This window comes from Nicotiana tomentosiformis, chromosome 10 (genome assembly GCF_000390325.3).
Source record: "Nicotiana tomentosiformis chromosome 10, ASM39032v3, whole genome shotgun sequence".
Taxonomy (NCBI): Eukaryota; Viridiplantae; Streptophyta; class Magnoliopsida; order Solanales; family Solanaceae; genus Nicotiana; species Nicotiana tomentosiformis.
The window spans coordinates 10,418,968-10,438,733 of NC_090821.1; the positions used below are offsets into that span (position 1 = coordinate 10,418,968).

General features: G+C 33.7%; 2 protein-coding genes across 3 annotated transcripts; both read right to left on the minus strand.

The window, feature by feature from the left end:
- Window positions 1–4,279: 4,279 nt before the first annotated feature.
- On the minus strand, window positions 4,280–11,167 carry LOC104120210 (uncharacterized). The gene is made up of 3 exons (XM_018779054.3): window positions 11,027–11,167; window positions 8,274–10,928; window positions 4,280–5,327 (listed from the first exon to the last, which is right to left on the minus strand). Exons 2-3 carry the CDS (start codon window positions 10,707–10,709, stop codon window positions 4,620–4,622), a joined length of 3,144 nt encoding a protein of 1,047 aa, XP_018634570.2. The 5' UTR covers window positions 10,710–10,928; window positions 11,027–11,167; the 3' UTR covers window positions 4,280–4,619.
- A 2,550-nt stretch (window positions 11,168–13,717) lies between these two features.
- On the minus strand, window positions 13,718–16,964 carry LOC104120211 (uncharacterized). Of its 2 annotated transcripts, XM_009631946.4 has the most exons (7): window positions 16,863–16,964; window positions 16,731–16,782; window positions 15,795–15,910; window positions 15,027–15,203; window positions 14,823–14,921; window positions 14,507–14,749; window positions 13,718–14,407 (listed from the first exon to the last, which is right to left on the minus strand). In XM_009631946.4, exons 3-7 carry the CDS (start codon window positions 15,855–15,857, stop codon window positions 13,973–13,975), a joined length of 1,017 nt encoding a protein of 338 aa, XP_009630241.1. In that variant the 5' UTR covers window positions 15,858–15,910; window positions 16,731–16,782; window positions 16,863–16,964; the 3' UTR covers window positions 13,718–13,972. The 2 variants fall into 2 exon arrangements, with proteins under 2 accessions (XP_009630241.1, XP_009630242.1); XM_009631947.4 differs by lacking the exon at window positions 15,795–15,910 and having other exon boundaries at window positions 16,863–16,961.
- Between the last annotated feature and the right edge of the window lie 2,802 nt (window positions 16,965–19,766).

Here is a 19,766-nt window from a genome sequence, read left to right on the forward strand (position 1 = left end):
ATACTTCCCTTATGATTTATTCTTATGTCTCATTTTTAAATGCGTTTTACATATTTTGGATTTGAGGCAAAAGGTGCACGTTTTGAGAAAAGTTTCAAAAATATCCAAGGAGTAATAATGAAAAACAAAAGAGACACATACTTTCTCTTTTGCCAACCAATATCTGCAGTTATTAATTTACTTATTTTTGTTCTTCCAATATTATCTATCTATCTATATCTATATATATATATATATATATATATATAAAAAAAAAATAGGAGAGGCAAAACAAGGATAAGATGACAAGTGTCATCATCAGAAAAAATCCTAATTTTAGAAAAGCAAAATAAATAAACAAAAACTTAGCAAAATTTAAGGATAGGATGACAAGTGTCATCACCAGAAAAATTCTAATTTTAAAAAATAATAATCTATATATAATAGAAGAGGCAAAAGAAGGATAAGATGACAAGTGTCATCATCAGAAAAAATCCTAATTTTAAAAAAGCAAAATAAATAAACAAAAAACTTAGCAAAATTTAAGGATAGGATGACAAGTGTCATCACCAGAAAAATTCTAATTTAAAAAATAATAAATAAAATGCTTAGCAAAATTAATAAATAAAAAAATTCATGGAGTAAAATACTTAGCAAAATTAATATATTAAACAAATATATGATAAATAATACAATATTCTTTTTAATTAGTGTAAAGAAAAAATAAGTATACATATATGTTTATAACAATATTTATAACCCAAGATCTAATTGAAAGCTATAATATTTCATCAAATAAGTAATACAAATATTTTTTTAATTAGTGTAAAAAAATAGCATATGAATCACATCTATTTTTGTAATAAAAGAAAAAGAGTTGTATGTATACGGATAACTTTGAACTTTAAGGTTTGTTTTCTGTTAAAAATAGATGTATTTCTTCACTTATTTATTTCTAATTCAAATTGAAAAGGTCGTGAGTAATCGTTTTATATTTTCCTCATAATAAACTACTTGCTACATTATTTGGCATCCTTTTGCCCTTTTTCGGTTGTTGTTTGAACTAAGATTATAAATACATAACTTTTGCTTTGTGAAAATTATATCTTATAAAACTACTGGTGATTTAGTTGTTGATGCGATTGAAATTTTTAGGTAAAGGCTCAATACTAAAAAAATTTAATCTTGGCGATCATTAGTTTTTGAATAATCACAGTTAAAGGTAAGTTGATAGTTTAGATTTTGTAGGGAACTAAAAGAAAATCTTTAATCCGTGCAAACAATATTAGAGATAATTTATTACAGGTGACTGATGTTGCTCGAGTTACTAATCATATGAAGGGAGGACTAAATAAAAATAAAATGAACCCACTTTTAATTTGAAATATTTTCTAAATTACTGAATATGTATCAATTACCAAAATTCTAAAAAATATAATTAGTTACCAAAATTTTAGGAGATATAATCAAGTTTTTAATTTTTATTGCATTAAAGATTCATAAAAAAGATAGCCAAAAACTGCAAAAAAATAAGTTAATCCATTTGTATCAATTACCAAAATTTTAGGAGATATATTCAGTTACCAAAATTTTAGGAGATATAATTAATTTTTAATTTTTATTGCATTAAAAATCAGTTAAAAGATAGCCAAAATCTAAGGAAAAAGTAAGTTATTGCATATGTATCATTTACCAAAATTTTAGGAAATATAATTAATTTTTTATTTTTCTTGCACTAAAATGTAGGAGATTTTTATTTTTCAAATTCCTAACTCTTGGAGAATTGTCTTCATCAATGCCAAGTGACTTATTATAAGGGTGATACGTGGCTTAACGTGGAAAATTAATTTTAAAAAAATAAAGTAAAGTAAGTAAATATTATTGACAAATTTACACAATTAGAAATTGAGACAATAGAATAAATATTAGAATTTTTTTTTAAAGTAATAAAATATATATCTTCTATATTATATTAAAAATAGTAGCGGACAAAAATATTAAACAAAGTAATACGCTAATAAAAATTTATATTAACAATGTCATAATACTAAACATTGGATAATATAATAAAAAATACAAAAACAAAATTATTCGATAACTATATAAGTCTTCTTTGTAATTTAATAGATATTTTGTTGTTGGGTATGTCGTATTGACAAATGAGATGACAATTGAAATATATTAAAGCGATACGATTTAACAAGTTCGATTATTAAAATTAATAACAATAGGTGATGTAGCACGATTTAATGATCTCCGAGTTTTTTATATGGAGTATAGGTGTATATATATATATATATATTAAAAACTACTCAAATTATAAGAATTTTTTTTTGATTTTAACCTATAATTTCTAAATAGTAATAGATTCATGATAAGAACTTAAAGGTTGAACGCGTCAAAGATAAATTCTAGATTTACGTCTTTGTAATAGTGCATAATCCTTTTGGAATCGTGAATCCGCCTCTTCTAAGATAGTGGTATTTCTTATGATTAATCCCAACTTATAACTTAGCTAGCGTTTGGTCATAGATTCCCAAATTTATTCTGAAGATGAAAATGTGTTTGGACATCTGTTTTGGGTGAAGTTTGGTTTGAAAAAATATGACTTATACCCACAAGTTCTAAAAACTATCACAAATACCCAACAATACAATTATCAATAATATTAATTATATTATCGCAAACCATAGTACTGAATATAAATAAATTTGATACAAAATTATCATTTTTATAATGAACTACATGATACACTATCAAATGACCGAGAAGACAAAGCAACATCGTTACAAAATAATAAATGGTGGGCTCTTTTATAAAATACAAAAGTTTGGGACAATTTTAAAAAATATAATAGTGATATTTTGGCCCAAAACCAGCTGGTTTTGGGATTTGGGATTTGACATTTAGGATTTGGCCAAAATATAGACAAAATCTATGGCCAAACATATATTTGTCAAATAAAATCTAAATTTATGGTCAAACGGGTGCATGTATGTCGTCCACTACCTTAGCTTTGTATGAATCAGGGCAGGGGCATGCATGTGCGTGTTTGCTTTGTGTTGAGTATAATGATATATTATTGAACAAACAGTAATGCTACAAATTCAGAGAACACAGATTTAGAGATAAATGCATTTAAATATGTTATAGATAGTTGTGTGCATGAGTGCGACCTGGATGCATGTGTGTGTGTGTTTGCTGGTTCAGCATATGACAGCTATTTCTATCTAGAGATTAGAGCTAGCCTTGATGCAAATTATTGAGCTAGCGTTTGGCCATAAATTTTTAAATTTGTTCTCAAAAATCTGATTTGGGTGAAGTTTGGTTTGAAGATAAAAATATGTTTTTTCAAAACATATTTCTTAAATTTATTTTGAAAAAACATGAAACATGACTTATACCTACAAGTTTTAAAAACTATCACAAATGCCCAACAATACCATTATCAATAACATTCATTATATTATCGCAAACCATAGTCCTGAACATAAATAAATTTAATACAAAATTATTATTTTTATAATGAACTACACGATACACTATCAGGTGACCGAGAAGACGAAACAACATTGTTACAAAATAATAAATGGTGAGCTCTTTTATAAAATACAAAGGTATGGGGCAATTTTTAAAAAATGTAATAGTGATATTTTGGCCCAAAACCAGCTCAGGATTTGAGATTTTGCCAAAATGTAGGCAAAATTTATGGCCAAACATGTGTTTGCCAAATAAAACTGAAATTTATTTTAGCAAAATCTATGGCCTAACGGGTCCTAAGTGTCAGGGCAAGAGGGTATATTTTTGGCCAAGTAACTATGGTGGGGGCGAAAGGGAGCTTGAAGCAACGATAAAGTTGTCTCTGTGTGACCTATAGGTTACGAGTTTGTGCCATGGAATCAACCACCGATGCTTGCATCGGAATATGCTGCCTACATCACACCCTTTGAGGTGCGGCCCTTCCAGGGACCCTATGCGAATGCAGATGCTTCGTGCACCGGGCTGCCCCTTTTTAAATTATGGTGGGGTCAATTATGCAGTTGTTGGTTTTGGTGTGTGTGTGTGTGTGTGTGGGGGGGGGGGGGGCAATAGTTATAGTAAGTGGAAGCAATGGTGATGGCTATTTTGGTGCCAATAACTATTTGGTGACTATCACAGTCAAGGGCACTATATGTGCTTCTTGTGGAGGCAATGCCAATGGCTATGACTGTAAATTTAACATGCATTCATACCTAAAACAAGAAAGCTTAAAAAGAGAGGAAAAGAAGAGGGGAAGAGGGGAGGGTAGAACAAAAGAAGAAACAAAGGAACTTGATCTCACTATTATTTTCCACAGAAACACTTAACAATAACTTTTACATGCCAAAAAAGGCATTGTTTATCTGTAACAAGGAATAACCCCTTTTTCTCCACTATTATATATAATCTCCAGAACTGCTAAGAAAAATACTTCAAGAAATCAATTAGAAACTTATTCTTGAAGGAGAAGCAGTTCATCACCAATGCACAATCAAAAAAGAAAAAAGAATAATCCTAACCTAAACACCAACTTGAACATCTAATCATTCATTTACTAACAAATAAAAAGAAGTTTCAAAGAAAATACCCAAAGGATTCCTCTATCTCTCTCTCCCAATATACTAGCTATACTCATTCTCTTTCGGAGTCGCTTGAACTTGAACTTGAGCCTCACTTGTGGGGTTCTCTTTCTTGCCTTTAACATCACCTGTAACCAGACCTGTCTCTTGAGGCAACTCAACTACATGATCTGGCTTTCCAGTGGTTGTTGCCTTATCATCTTGTTTTACAACTTTATGATCTACTTTTCCAACATCAGCTTCACTTATTTCAGATACAACAAATTCTTTAGGACTTAATTCAGAATTCTTGGATGAGCTGGCTTCACTTGGTCCCATTTCTGATTCTCGTTGGAAGCTCGTGTTTGGTTTATCTGTATGGTTTTTCACGACTTGTATCGTAGCTGAGTCTGTCCCCACGCTCTGTGAATGTGAAGAAGCTCCCTTGCCTTTGGAGTCTCTTGCAAGGGGTCTTTCAGCATCCTCTTCAGGAAGATGCTTATGAATCAAATCAACATCTTCAGTTGGTCTTGGTTCAACAGTTGGTAATCCCATCTCGTGGTCTTTCAAACTTGACACTTTAGGCACTGGTCCATTTTTCGAACTTTCAGATTCTTTAGTTTTCACCTTAGCATTAGGTGGCTCAGGAGCAGACTCGGGACTCCTGGGAGAGTTGACAATAGGAGGAACAACTTCCTGGATTTTTGACACATTCAAGCTCTCCGTGGTGCCTTCTTTCTCAGTTGACTCAACTGGGGAAACAGGTGGCTCCTGTATATCAAAAATAAATTCACTTGACTACACGTGGAAACTAGGAGCATTCAAACAAGAACAAGAGGAAGAAGGATGGCAGTAACATATATTAACTCCATAATCACATAAAGTGGACAGTAGTTTGCAATGTTTTTTCTCCACCCCCCATGGTGAAAGAATAAAACAATTAAAAAAAGACCAGTTATTTTGGTAAGATGCATGACATCAACAGTGCATATCATATGGCAAAGACAAAGGTAGCCATCAGTACTTCAACTCTTACTTATGGACTTATGGTGAATGATAGGCAGATCTTTTTTATCAAATCACTAGGCAGAGAAAATATTTGTGCGCTCTTGGTCCTCCTTTGGTACAACAATCTCAAATACCCGGAGCTCACTGCGATTTTATTTCAAATTTCATCTGTAACCAATAATATTTTTACCCGTCTCAAAAAAAAAAAGTATTAACCGATAATAAACAATCAGTTTTGAACTGAATCTGTTGATAATAGCACAAACTCAAGTAATCTTTGAAGACATCGTGCAGTTTCTTTTCTTTCTCCTAGCTCTTGAGCTTTCAGACCAAATATTTACTCTGCTAAGAGTTTGATTTAGCAGTTAATTTGAACTTACTCCCTATGAAATAGGAATTCTTCTAAAAGGCTCCACGCTTCATCTCTATGAAAGCCATATTCCATCTGTAACCTTTCCCACTTTGACCTAAGAATCAGCAACCGAAAATACCCTCATCAGCTGCCGCAAAGAAAAACTTCTAGAAGAATTCTCTAGCAGTTATTTTTCTCTGTTATGTTTTCTTCTCCTGTGATAACAATAGTTCTCTTGATAGTTTCCTCTAATAATAAGTAAGTTTACTTTTTAACAATTAACTAGTGCTCCTTATCTACCTTCTGCAAATTCCACATTTTGTTTTCCAGATTCTTAAGTTTAGTAGTTTATATTTAGAGGTTAGGGCTTTGTGCAGAAATATGTTTTATCATAATTAATTTCTGTCACATCCAAAATTTTATTTATCAAATTCTAAAGTTAATAGCAGGATACCCAAAGTAGTAGTCCACTTCTCGTGTTTAAGATCCAGCAAAAACATTTTTAATTACAAATCAATGTGAGGACATATTTATAAGTAGAAGTATATGCCAATAAATACACATGCCTTCGCAGTACAAATATATGGTCATTGGAACCAAGTTTAGCGGAACATCTACACACTGAAGCATGTCCTTTCAGTGTGTTTGACCACCTAAAGATTGCTCGAACGAGAACAGTATATCGTAACTTCTTCACTTAATATAAGATCCAAAACTTCTTGCAAGACTAAGGAATGCACATCTCGTTCTAGGAAAACGTCACTAGGACATGTCTTTCGCCTCCAGTAGCGTTCACTCTTTGTCCTAACACTCGTAGCGACGAACTGGGATTTCTAGAATTGACCTCATTTTGATAGTTTTGAACCAAAACTTTCCATTCAAAAAGGAAAAACTGAAAAGATTGCAAGAATAATTTCTTTCCAAGTAAATGATCAAACTTTAAGCCATTTACCATTAGGAAAAGCAGGACACTACCTATTTCCAAGATGTTAACTATTGAAGTAACATGAGAACTTTTCATAGACGAACAGAGGAGAAAACCTCATGTCCAAGGCCAAGAAATGGAAACAAATGAAAGAGTCCAACAATAGAGTATTCTATGATATCTTTCTCGATCGGTTTATATATTTATCCTTCAAGGATAAAGACAAATCCAATACATAACTCCACATCTAATTTCTTCTACAGAAACCATTTTGAACATGCAAATATGGAGATACATTTCTCCTCGTGCCCATAATTTGATTATGAGGTGACAGAGAGAAAATGAAGTTAAGCTTAAGACTAACTGATAATTTTTCATTATTCTATTATTGAATGCACCACAAAAGAAGTTACAAAGATACACGCGGGGGGGGGGGGGGGGGGTGGGGCTAAACTTTCAAAAACCAAAGAGAATCCAATAAACCATGTAACTGTTAGCACAATTCTTATGATTCTGGCTCATTTGATGAGATGATAGATCCTACCATGAAAGAAAATATGGAGAGCTTATCCAAGGCTATGTAAGCCAGCTTTGTTAGCGAAACTAGATTTGTGTCTGACATTTCTCAAAAAAGTGGTACATATTTGCTAGAAGAAGACATAAGGGAAACAAAAATCTTGAAGAACGTTGTGGCATCACTATTTCAGTTTTCAGAAACTAAAACCAGAATACAACAAAAGAATTTGCCACTCCATTCGTATTGTCAACTCATAGATAGACTAGGCAAAATAGGGTTGGAGGGGGGGGGGGAATCATCTTCAGTCCTATCACTATGAGTTATCAGTTGACCTTAGACATCACATTCAAACAGTTTAACAAAAGCATCTCACACTGTTAATACAAGGTTATAACAGTGGTGACAATATATCTTTGACATTCAAGGGTGCATATGTTCCTAAGATGGAAAATATGTATAAGTTTACCTAAGGGGATGCTTGCTTAAGGACAAGTTTATACACGGATTGCTATATGTGGATAGTAATACAATGTATTATAGTTACCAGATTATTTACTAAATTTGTACGTGTTAATTGTATTCAGATTCTTGGTTCAATATATTAAAATACATGGTGTATCATCTAAAACATATGTTTGGTTAAATTGGAAATGATGTATTTCCAACATTTTTTGGCCTATGTTACGTCACTTCAAATCCATTAAGTGATTAAGATCGATTATCTCAAATAAAGAAGAATTTAAGAGAAGTTAAAAAAAGGTTTATTAAAATATTATGAAGGCTAAGATCTCGGTATCACCCAATTTAGTCCAAATAGATTAAAGAACATGCACCATAACTCTCTTTGTCTGTAAAAGGGCTGATCCCTCAAGCTTTTGTAATTTATAGTACTGAATAGTGAATAATACTACTTACTTTTTTGGACGATTTTGAGTCAATAGATGCCTGAGTCTCTCGTACATGTAGTGGAGGAGCACTTGCACTGCCAAAGACTTCATCACATTTTGATACCTCCGACTTTGCAACATCAAGATCATCTCTGTCCATTACCGGCTCTCTCGGCCGCAATTCTTGGGAATCTACTGATGAAAGAATCCGTTCATTAGTCGGAATGGACTTCTCAATGTCTTGATTATTAGGTTCCCTCTCAATAAAAGAAACAGTTCTTTTAACCAATTCAGGGGGCAACTCCATTTCAGAGTCTGGAAGTGGATCTGAAGCAATTGAGGAGGAAGAAATATTTTTCTTAATGGAAGGAGGACTGGCATCATAAATAGGTTCCAAATGTAAGCTCTCGTCCACTGAATTGCTTGTGATGTTTAGATCTGACCCATTTGGTGAAGGTTGCCCGGAGATGGTTTCAACATGACTCATTGCTTCCTCTGAACTTAATCTCACTACTTCTTTGTCAGCAAAGGTCCTTTCACTTACTTCTGACGATGAAGAGGAGCTTGACTGACTACTAAATTTTTGTTCAGAAGTTTCTGACTTTGAACTAATTTTAGACGGATCAAGTTCCATGGAACTGGCCGCTGTTTCTTCATGGAACACAATTGGTCCCACTTTATGACGATTTTCCACATTCTGCAGTTTAACATCAGTGTCATCGAGTTCAATATCTCTCTTATCAGCTGCACCTAGGACCAGACATTCAACTTCTTCGGAGGATTGGCTTCCATGTCCGACATCATCAGCAGCATTCTCTATCTTAGATATCAGCTCTGGTTCCTTGAAGATATGTTCTTCATTCAGGTTCTTGTCTTCTACATCTTCTTCAGTGAGGTTCTTGTCTTCCAGATCTTCAATAGAACCCTGTGACTCTGTTTCAAGAGCAGAACTTACCTTAGAATCACTGAGATCGCTAGGATGCCTTTGAAATGGTGAATAACTTGTTCTTTCAGAAGCCATCATATCAGGAACAAAATAAGGTCTCAAGCGTATATCTTTCTTGTCTTGCTTGTTCAGCCCAAAGATTGAGGGTCCAACACTAAAACTTTCATGCCTCCTAAAAAATGGCTCTTTTGGTTGAGATGTGATAAACTCTTGTTGGAAATTGTCTCCTGTAAGATCAGGTTTCTCTTCACTTGGGTCATAAGGAAGATCAAACGGGTTCCGCCTCGGTAATAAAATAGATGGAGCAGAGCCAGGGATAGGAGGCAGTCCAAGGTCATAGTTATCACTAGGAAGATCAAAAGGGTTCTGTCTTGCTGTTGAAATGGGAGGGATGTTTAATGGAAAATTAGCACTTACCAAGTCTATCAAATTCTTCTCATCTATCAAACTCATGTTCTTCCTTGATCTTCTCCTTGCAATAAGACTCTCTAACCGTTGATTCCTTTCTAGCTCAGAGCTTCCCAAGTCCATTAGATTCTTCTGATCCTCCTCTGTCCATGTAATAGCAGACTTTGGATCTTCTTTGTCTCGTGTTTCTTCTTCGTCTTCGTTCTCATCATCTGCAGCTGCTAGTTCTTCCTGGTCTTCAGAACCATCATCAGATTCATTATCACCCTCGGAGGACTCGCTGGAACTCTCTGAAGCAGCATGAGAAACATCATGCGAAATATTGACAGGTTGAGGATTGTCTTCATCTAAAAGCGGATGCAACTCATCAAGCATTGGCATAATATCAGCTATTGAAGCATCCGGAGAAGAGCTCTCTGCTCGATCAGACCCTGAATCTAAGGCCTCGTTGTATTCCTCCTCCCTTTGTTTCCAAGGTGAACCGGGAGGAGAATCAAGGTTAACCCTTCTAGAATCGAAGGAATCAACTGATTTGTCGTTATCAAATTCAACACTCTCATCGTCAGCCTTCGAGGAGGGAGAGTACTGATTCTCCATAAGATCCTCATCACCAATTTTCTCTTCATTCTTCTGCTCATGAAACTCCCTTGCCACTTCCCGAGAAACTCCATCAACTAGAGGAGAATGATCGCCAAATCTTTGACCTCTATGAACCTCACTAAGCAAGCTAGATTTATCAGTTGACTGGTCTACTTTATCCCTCTCTTGATCAGTATATCTATTGTCACTCTCAACACGACTAACATCTCGTGACAACCTAGTTTTCAGAGGCATTATACCATCAGCTGTATTTTCTTCCATTTCAAATTGGGGTATGTTAGGCTGACCATAACTTAGCAAAGTTCCAAGCAGAAGAGCAGTGCAAACAAGAACAGGTGAGACTGTCACCAATAGGGAAAATACAAAAGGAAATGATGTGTACAGAAATGCCAAGAAACACAGCATACACACAAGGAATGGATGATTCCAAACTGTCCTATAACACACTTTAATCGGAAAGATTACAGCTTTAGTCATTTTAACTCCAATCTTTGACAATCCAATATCCATCTCTCTTGTTTTTTTATGAACAAAAGAGGCAACTTTGTCAGAAGTGGGATCTGAACATGTATTTTTTCTTCACTGTTTCCACCTAGTTCTTCTCAAAATCTTTAAAGTAAGGATCAATTACTCAATTCCCTTTAGATCAAGACAAAGAATAGATAAAAATCCCACCTTTGACAAATCAATACAAACACAAATGCAAAATTCAATGACCACCAATTCGTCCTGGCAAAAAAGGACAAGAAAAAGGAAAATATGAAAAACACAGAAAAGATTTTTATATTCAAATAACAAGAAACACTAAACAAAGAGAAAATACATACCAGCTTTGAAATAGAGATCAATCTCGATAGTATCCACAAAAACCCAACAACTCTGCTTCTTTTTAACCTAAGCTAAAGCCTATTGATTAATATCTGCTGGATATTGGGTCTTTGTATTGGTCATTTACTAGTGTAAATTTGGTCCCTTTCTGTTCTGTAATTTTTGATCGATATGATTAGTCATGGTCATAGGTTTGAAGAAAAATGGCATTTGAATGAGGAATCAGACAACAGCCAAATAGGATTTGATTTACTTGTTCAATAATAATAGTTTAATAATGAACCTTTTCATGTGCTTGGGATGACTGTTAGATTTAGGCCTCATTTGTTTTTTTAAGACATCTCAGTATCAAAAGATACGTATTAGTTAACATTTAAAACATTTGAATCTAAATACACAACCAAATATTATGATGTGTATTAAGATTTGAATAATAAATAATTAAAACTTTTTAATTTTTAACATCTGAACGTATAAGATTTATCTTTATTTAAAAATTAATAAACATAAAATTTAAATAAAATACTAATTAATCTAATATTCTATTAATAAAATATATAATTTTTTAAAATAGGATAGTTGTTTGATAGTGATGGCTAACGGGTGAATGCCGACTAAAGCCAGTAGTTGTTGGTAGTTTTGGTTGACGATGGTGGTTAAGGGTAGTAGCTAGTGGTGATTGGTAATGATGGCGATTATGATTGAGGATGGTGGCGGTGGGTGGTGATAGGTAATAATGACGGGTGGCGATGGTAGTTGTGATTGAGGAATGTGTTGGTGGGTGGTGGTAGGTTATAATGATGGGCAGTGTCGGTTGTGGTTGTTGATGGTGATAGGATAGTTAGTTGTGGTAGTTGAGGTGAATGAGTGTTGATTGTGGTTGAGAATGATGGTGGCGGCAGTGGTGGAGATGGTGGGTGGTGATAGTCGATAATGGTGGCGGCTATGATTGATGATGATGGTGGTGTGGTGGTGGTGGCGGCGACACAGTGTTAGTTGATAATGGTAGGCGGTGGCGGCAGTTAATAATGAATATGGATGATAGCATCTTAATAAAATTAAGTCTCAGTTATAGATCTTAATCATACACACCTATTCATATCCATTAAGTAGTTGTGAAGTAAAAAAAATAAACACACTTAATGATTAAAATCTGAATAATTAAGATTCAGGCTTTAAAAACAAACGCACTTAACGTCTGAGATCTGAATGATTAAGATTCAGACCTCCATTGAGTGCAAACAAATGAGATGGCTTGTGAAATGTAAATGGCAGGACCATATGACTTTGAATCTTATAGTTTACCTACTTTTAATTGTGACACCATACGAATTACCAATTAAAAGGGGAAAAAAGTATAAAGATTTTTGGACCAGCTCATGAATATGTATTTAAGGTCAATATTCATCAAAGCTACTTTTTTGTTTATTTAACAACCATAACAATAATAATTATACGTCAATCTAATCTAAAGTCGGTTACCCTGACTATTTATTTATTTATTTCACTTATTGATGCTCAATTGGTTGAATTAGAGTAGTTTTCAAAATTATATTAGACATGGTATTTGCCTATATGGCACTAAAATCTTCAAACAAATAACTTATATCAAAATTTATCGGAAACGGCCTCTTTGTCCTCCCAAGGTGGGAGTAACACTGCTTATATCGTACCCTTTCCAAACTCCACTTGTTGTTGTTATACCAAAATTTACTCCTTTCAAATTGAGGAAAGTGTGTTTAAAACCTTCATCAATAATTCTTTTGTTGGCTTTCAAAAAGTAATTGATATATATTTTTGGAACAATAGAACCAAGGATGATAAATCTCCTTTCTCTTAGATCTTTCAGTTTTTATTAATCAATTTAGTCATACCGAATAAAATACTTGTAAATTTAGCGTTTTAAAAACAAAGGTCATAGTATTAAATTAAGGCATTTGATTTGGTACAGTATAGTGCATGCAAATAATAACAGCCTAAAAGCTAAATATCAAACTATGATGAGTAGAAACTGGAGTTTTGACACACTTACTTTTCAATCATTGTTGTTATTTACAATAAGATGAAAAAAAAAATACTTTAAATATAGTTTAAAGTAAATTCTCTCCAATCTGAATTTGCTAAGCAGATTTGGAGAAAGTTTCTATTTTTGACTGATCTTTATCAAGGATTTCACCAAATTTTACCTCCCTTGTGAGTGGAGTATTTATCCTTCTTTTACGGAGCTTTGAGGATCTGAACATTCTGAGTTGGATCTGCAACCAAAAGAAAAGGAAGTCTGGTGCACGAAGCATCCTACATTTATGCAGGGTCCGGGAAGGGCCAGGGGGTGTGCCTTGATGCAAAGTATCAGTGGCTGATTCTACGGCTCGAACGCGTGACCTATAGATCACACGGAGACAACTTTACCGTTACTCCAAGACTCCCCTTCTTGAATCCTCAACAAAAAGACTGCTATATCTATCTAGTGTATAGTACTACTTTTATAGTGTTGTGGCAATGTTATATAATTTCATTATACTTAAAAGAGTTTCAATTGATCATTTTAGACAGTTACTATATGAGAATGCTAATATTGTAGTTCCACAGCAAATATTGTTAACTTTGGTCTGTTTTTATTTGTGCATACAACTTTAGGCAGTGACTTGGGAAAGAGAAGGAAAGAAAAGAAAATGAAGATAAACAGAAACTTGAAAAACAAACAGAGAAATGATCTTTATACTAATCTCTCTGCACAAAAGCTATGTGCCAAAAACTACTAGTACTAGTTATCGAATATCTTCAAATAATACACCACCGATATACATTTTATGAGGAAGTTGTTGGCTATTATATAATTGCAAATTGTTACAGAAATTTGTAAATTAAGCTCCAAATAAGGTTATCATGTAGAATAATGAAAGAGTAAATGAAAAGGAGAGAGAACAGATAGCTGCTTTTAGTGTCTACTCGCTTTGTTTTATCTCTTTAGCAGCAGTTGTATCAACTTTGACCTCATCTTTACAACTCATCTGCAGATCTTCAGTCTCAATATCTGAACTTTCCAAGTTTGATGTTGTTTCATCAGTAGAGGATAAACCATCCTCAGACAACTCAAAACTATTGTCTCGCGCTGAGGATTCTCGTGTCTCAGCAGTCACATATTGGTCAGAGGGCAATGGAACACCAGATTTAACAAATTCAGACATCTTCTTATCCCCCTCTTTCATGCGTTTGGAGTAGGCAACATATTCAAACCCTTGTGTGCATTTCCCCCCAAATGAGGACTCTAGCTTGTCCATATGAAATAGATCTTCCATTACTTTTTGAGTATGTGCATCATTTGGGTAGACAAACCTCACTTTCTTGTATGTCCTCTTCTCAAGAAATGGTTTTACCAACTGCAAAATGCATACTAAAATACTATTAGAAGTGTTGAAAGTTGTGGTGGAATACATTATTAGCAAAAAAAACTGTAAATAGAAGTTAGAGGCACCTACTATCCAGAAGGATTCAAAAACTTTTGGCGGATTATAAAAGATTGCAAGACCTAGCCTCTCTGGATAACGATCTTGTAGTACACGTGCTGTTTCTCGGGTCACCTTCACTGATATACTTGACATGTTCCACCCTTCAAAGTCGATTAACCAAACCATTCGCTCCTGACCCGATTTTAGATCCAGTATGGCATTCTCCATGCAATACACTAAATATCTCATTTGCTTCTCTACTGAGTGTGGGTTCTGAAAGAGCCAGGAGAATACAAAGATATCAGAGAAAGAAAATCATGCGAACTGCTTCTCATTATTTATGTACCTGTATTCCAGGCCTCATGACAAGAACAGTCCTTCCATATTTGTCAAAGTAGTTGGCTTTGTAAACTTTTCCAGTTTCTGCTTGTTGAGCAATATCATCCTAATTAGAGACAAACTATTGATCAACATATATATTTAATATAAAAACGCAAACAGATGAATATTATAGAACAATGATTATTTAATAAAGGGGCTGTAGCCGTACCCAACGGATCATCTCTGGTTTGTATTCAAGTCTCCATATCAAGGTTTCTTTTAGCATCTTGGCTGCCCTTTTTGTATGCCAATTCCGTGCCCTGAGAAACCTTAGAACTGATGCATCCGAACACATTGCTGGAAACTTGTCAACAGCAGGACCAATCAACTTTCTAACTTCATTGATCTGGATTTCAAAGAAATGGATTATTACACATTTAACATATCAAGCTCATAAACGCTTTATGTTCCCATCTAATGATCAATTTGCATTAGCATTCCTATAATCCTAAAACTTAATATCATGTGCAAGAAACCTATTAACACCATCCAATTCCCACATCATTACAGCGTAAAATTTGATGGTTGTGAAAAATACTCGCAGGCAAAGAAGGTAAGCACATGATTCAGATTAAGGATCATTTGAATTCCCACTACATTTGAAGTGCAATCTGATATATATGACATTTGAAGTGGGGGTTACCCAGCTTAATAATATTTGCAATGTGACTAAGAAAATCTTGCAAAGTTTATTCACCTAGCAACGTAAAGTGATAACAATCAAAATGGAGAAGTTAACGATAACTTTTAAAGTTTAAGTTGGCCTTTATTCAGGTTTTACTACACCAGAAACTAAAGATTTAAAATTGGTGCAGAACTCCGTCATTAAAATCACCTCCATGATTTACAAAAGTATCTGGAAGTAGATGTTTAAACGTGCATATATATTGATCCGGATTGTGAAAAAATAGTCAGAATCTCATCTCATAAATATAACCTTAGCTTGCTGCTCTGCAGATGACACACACAATTCAGCTCCATGCAACTTTTTGGATGACATATTTACTGTAACTTGATAAAGGTAGAGAAGGCGGAAGCAAATTGACAAAAGCACTGCACAGTTTCATGAAATAATAACATTTAATTAAAAGTCGAACAATGGTCTGAAGAATATAATTCTTCCAAAAGAGAAGAGAATTAAACAGACAGAAAACGTAAGGCTAATCGTCTGGAAAAGATCAGAGACAGAAAATGTAAAGTTATATTTCTATATTTTTACTTATACTTAATTTTACATCTTTACGTAAGAAGTTAAATAGAACCAAGGCTTTTTGTACAAGTAATTAATGTATCAGAATTATGCACCAGTTTGAACTTGGAACATAACAAAAGGAGAAATGAAAAGAGAGAACACAGACTTTTATATCCTTCAATAGAGCAGCGATTGTTCAAAAAATGAATTCTAACTCTTAGACAAATTAAAGGAATTCAAATGCTGTATGATTATCCAGAATAGCATAGAGAAAATATGAGCAAACATACGTGTCACACACACACAGAGGAAAACCCCAACTTTTGCAATTCTAGTAAACATATTACTATATAATTATCAACTACACAGACAAACACATACCTATAAAAGTAAAACGGCGATACACAAACAGAGATGCCAACAACGTCCAAGTAACATACATTACATCCAATAAAGAGTAAAACTGCTTAACATAAATTGCAACATCATAAAAGTTGATTCCGCTTTCGATGAACAATTAAATATTTGAATTACCAATGGAAGGGCATGCATGGTTATCCATTAAATGACATCTCAAAAACAGTAATAAAATTTCTAGCAGAAAAAATGAAGGAGAGGGAGGAACAATAATACATTACGAAAGGCAAAAAAAAAAACATTAAGCAAGAAGAATATCATTACCCGAATTGAAAATGCCAAAATTTTCTGATCAGCCTTCTAGATATACATATTCCTTAAAAATAAAAAATTGAATGAGAGGAGGAAGAGATAATAATAATAATAATAATAATAATAATAATAATAATACATTACCAATGGCATGAAAGAGAGAAGAAACCCCGTAAGCAAGAAGAAAGATGGATTATGGCTTAGGGCAGAAATTGTGAGGAAAAACTAAAGCATATGTTTGAATGCTCCGATTTTGGCGCGAGCAAACGGTTGACAAAAAAAACAAAGTATTGCTGACTAACGGATATGCGGACACGTCATAAGACATCTCGTTAAAGATTCTTAACTACCTTTTGACTTTTGAATGCTACTTTTTGAGTAATATTCAGTTTTAATTTTCTTTTTTAAGTAATTGCATCATATGCCGTATTATATAGGAGTAGTCAAGTAGATACGTAGTCATTTCCCACTAGTATTATATATTTCTATCTACGTCCTAATATTTTCTCTATCAAATTGTTTGGCACTATTATAGTTGAGGAGTCAAATTGTTTTTCTTTGGCTACCGTTATTCTTAAAATAATCTCAATTACTGTTAACTAAAAAATTATATGAAATTCAAAAATAATCAGATTTATAAGTGGTAATTGAAAAATAGTTACAGTTTCAAAAGTAATCGATATTTAGCTATTTTTTATGTAAAGATAAATCTGAACGAAAACACTGTTGAAAATCCGAAAAATATTCCAGCATAATATACTGGAGTTCGAATTTTTTACATGTGAAATTTCAGCATAATATGCTGGATTTTCAGCATAATATGCTGGAAGTTCATACACAGGTACACCAATCTCCAGTATATTATGCTGGAACTTTTCGTGTTGCAGCAAAATAATGGCTATTTTTCAATGACTTTGCAAACGCTGACTATTTTTCAATTACCAGTCCGAAAATTGGCTACCCCGTGCTATTTCGGCAAAATTTTTGACTCATAATACCTTCTATCTATCTATACTCTATTAAAAGTACGAAGGCCCTAACGAAATGTCGTTCGCCTTTTTTCCCTTTAAAAATAGAGTTCACACTAGATAAAATAGTCATTTAATTATTTTTTTAATTTTTAGGACTTTAAAATTAGCTAAATTTTGGTGACTAAATCCTTCCTTATTTGAAATATATATCTTTGTATAACGACATTAAATGCACTAAATTTTCTTTTATAAATAAATTACTAATATTTAGGAGTTTCAAATCATTAATGAATTTACCACTTCTATTCTCAAACAAAGAAAGTTAAACGTTAAAGTTTATATGAATGAATTTTTTTTTTAAAGCATACGAGCACCAAACTATGGCTTCCAAAAATCCTACCAAATATGGTGGTTATTCACCTAAGTGCATATTAACCAAAAGAAGGTTTTCCTTTTTCCATTGATTTCAACAAATAATTCAATGTTGTTTTCATATGTTAAGGTATTTGTATTAGTTGATAAATCTTCGAGAAATTATGATAAAACCATATGTAGTGTTAACAAATATCCATAATTTTAGGATTTAACATTTGGCCATATAAATAATAATATTTTTCAAAAGATATATTTATGTCACGCCCCGACCCCGGGGAGCGCGACTGGCGCTCAACAGAATTACCCCGATCGAACAAGCCTACACATTGCCGTCTACCCAACTCACTCATGAATAAAGAAAAGAATACATTTCATTAATTAGACAGTAAGAGGTCATGTGAATAACACCAGTTCATTTCCATTAGTTACGTCATTAACAAGTCTCCAAAACAGTACATTGTACAATGATAGTTAAAGTGGAATAGATGATACGATTACAACATTTTTAGTTTAACCTTCCAAAAAACAGATACAACCCACACTATGTCTGCGGAGCCTCTAACAGGAACAAAAGAGTGCTACGACAGTGCCGCCAACAAGGTCTCGGATATACCTCAAAACGCTATGTACAAAGGACAGGAGATACATGACCCCAAAATGAAGTGGGGCTCACCAAGTCAGTTGAAGAGAGTGTGTGCTGCTATCACTGATCAATACCACCTGCTATGGAACCACCTACATCCATTAAATATGCAGCGCCCCCGGCAAAAGGGATGTTAGTACATATGGAATAGTACTAGTATGTAAAACTAAACACCCTCTCAATAGAACGAGTAACAGTAAATGGAGAAGAAAACATGAAATCAATAAGAGACTCAAACAATATTTAGGTGTCAAGTTAGGGAAAGGTAAATTTCACGTGATTTTTAGTATTTTAAGTTGGGAGATCTTTAGCACGGATACACCATCATGTTTTTAGCATGGAGTTTGATCTCAACCCGACCGGCTAAGCCGTCTCACCCCGAGACATCCACTCACAATACCACCATGTGCGCGGCATGGCGTCCGATCTCAGCCCGATTGGCTAAGCCGTATCACCACAATGTCGTGTGGGTCGACATCACATCACATCTCGCTAGCAATAATCCCATCTCATTCAAGTGGAAATATCTCAATACATCATTCGCATCCCATATAAGGGGAAACAACCCCATCACATTAACACAGGGATTTATCCCCCAATCACTCCTACACCGACACGTATAGTTTCGGGGTTAGGTTATTTTGACCTACCCTTCCTCGGTGACTAAACGATACTCCCAAAATTTAAAGGTTATTTTTTAAAATTCACGCGAATCAATAGACCAAAACCCTTATGTAAAATTGAATAACCTTTTAACCTTAAAAACAAGCACTCATTCCATAACATTTATGTACAAAAATAGTAAATACATAATCTAATAAAATTTTCCATTACCCGCTATCATTATAATCTTTAATTCAATATCAAATTCTAGAAATGTTTAATTAATAATTGTACATCAACTTCAAATAATATATCTAAATCTAGAGGAGACAACTATTATTATTACATCCTTATCATTTTTATTATATATATCAAGTATATTCTATTAATTAATTCCAAAATAAAGAAGAATAGGGTAACTTCAATAACGTAATCGGAGGCACTAAAAATTAAAGT

Excerpts from the sequence above, each read along its gene's own strand:
- LOC104120210 (XM_018779054.3), bottom strand. The coding sequence starts at position 10,709 with ATGGATATTGGATTGTCAAAGATTGGAGTTAAAATGACTAAAGCTGTA. Across the intron at positions 5,328-8,273 it reads ACTCAAAATCGTCCAAAAAA|GAGCCACCTGTTTCCCCAGT; the intron begins GTAAGTAGTATT and ends TTTGATATACAG.
- LOC104120211 (XM_009631946.4), bottom strand. The coding sequence starts at position 15,857 with ATGTCATCCAAAAAGTTGCATGGAGCTGAATTGTGTGTGTCATCTGCA. Across the intron at positions 15,204-15,794 it reads CTGCAGAGCAGCAAGCTAAG|ATCAATGAAGTTAGAAAGTT; the intron begins GTTATATTTATG and ends TTTGAAATCCAG. Across the intron at positions 14,408-14,506 it reads TTTTTGAATCCTTCTGGATA|TTGGTAAAACCATTTCTTGA; the intron begins GTAGGTGCCTCT and ends TGCATTTTGCAG.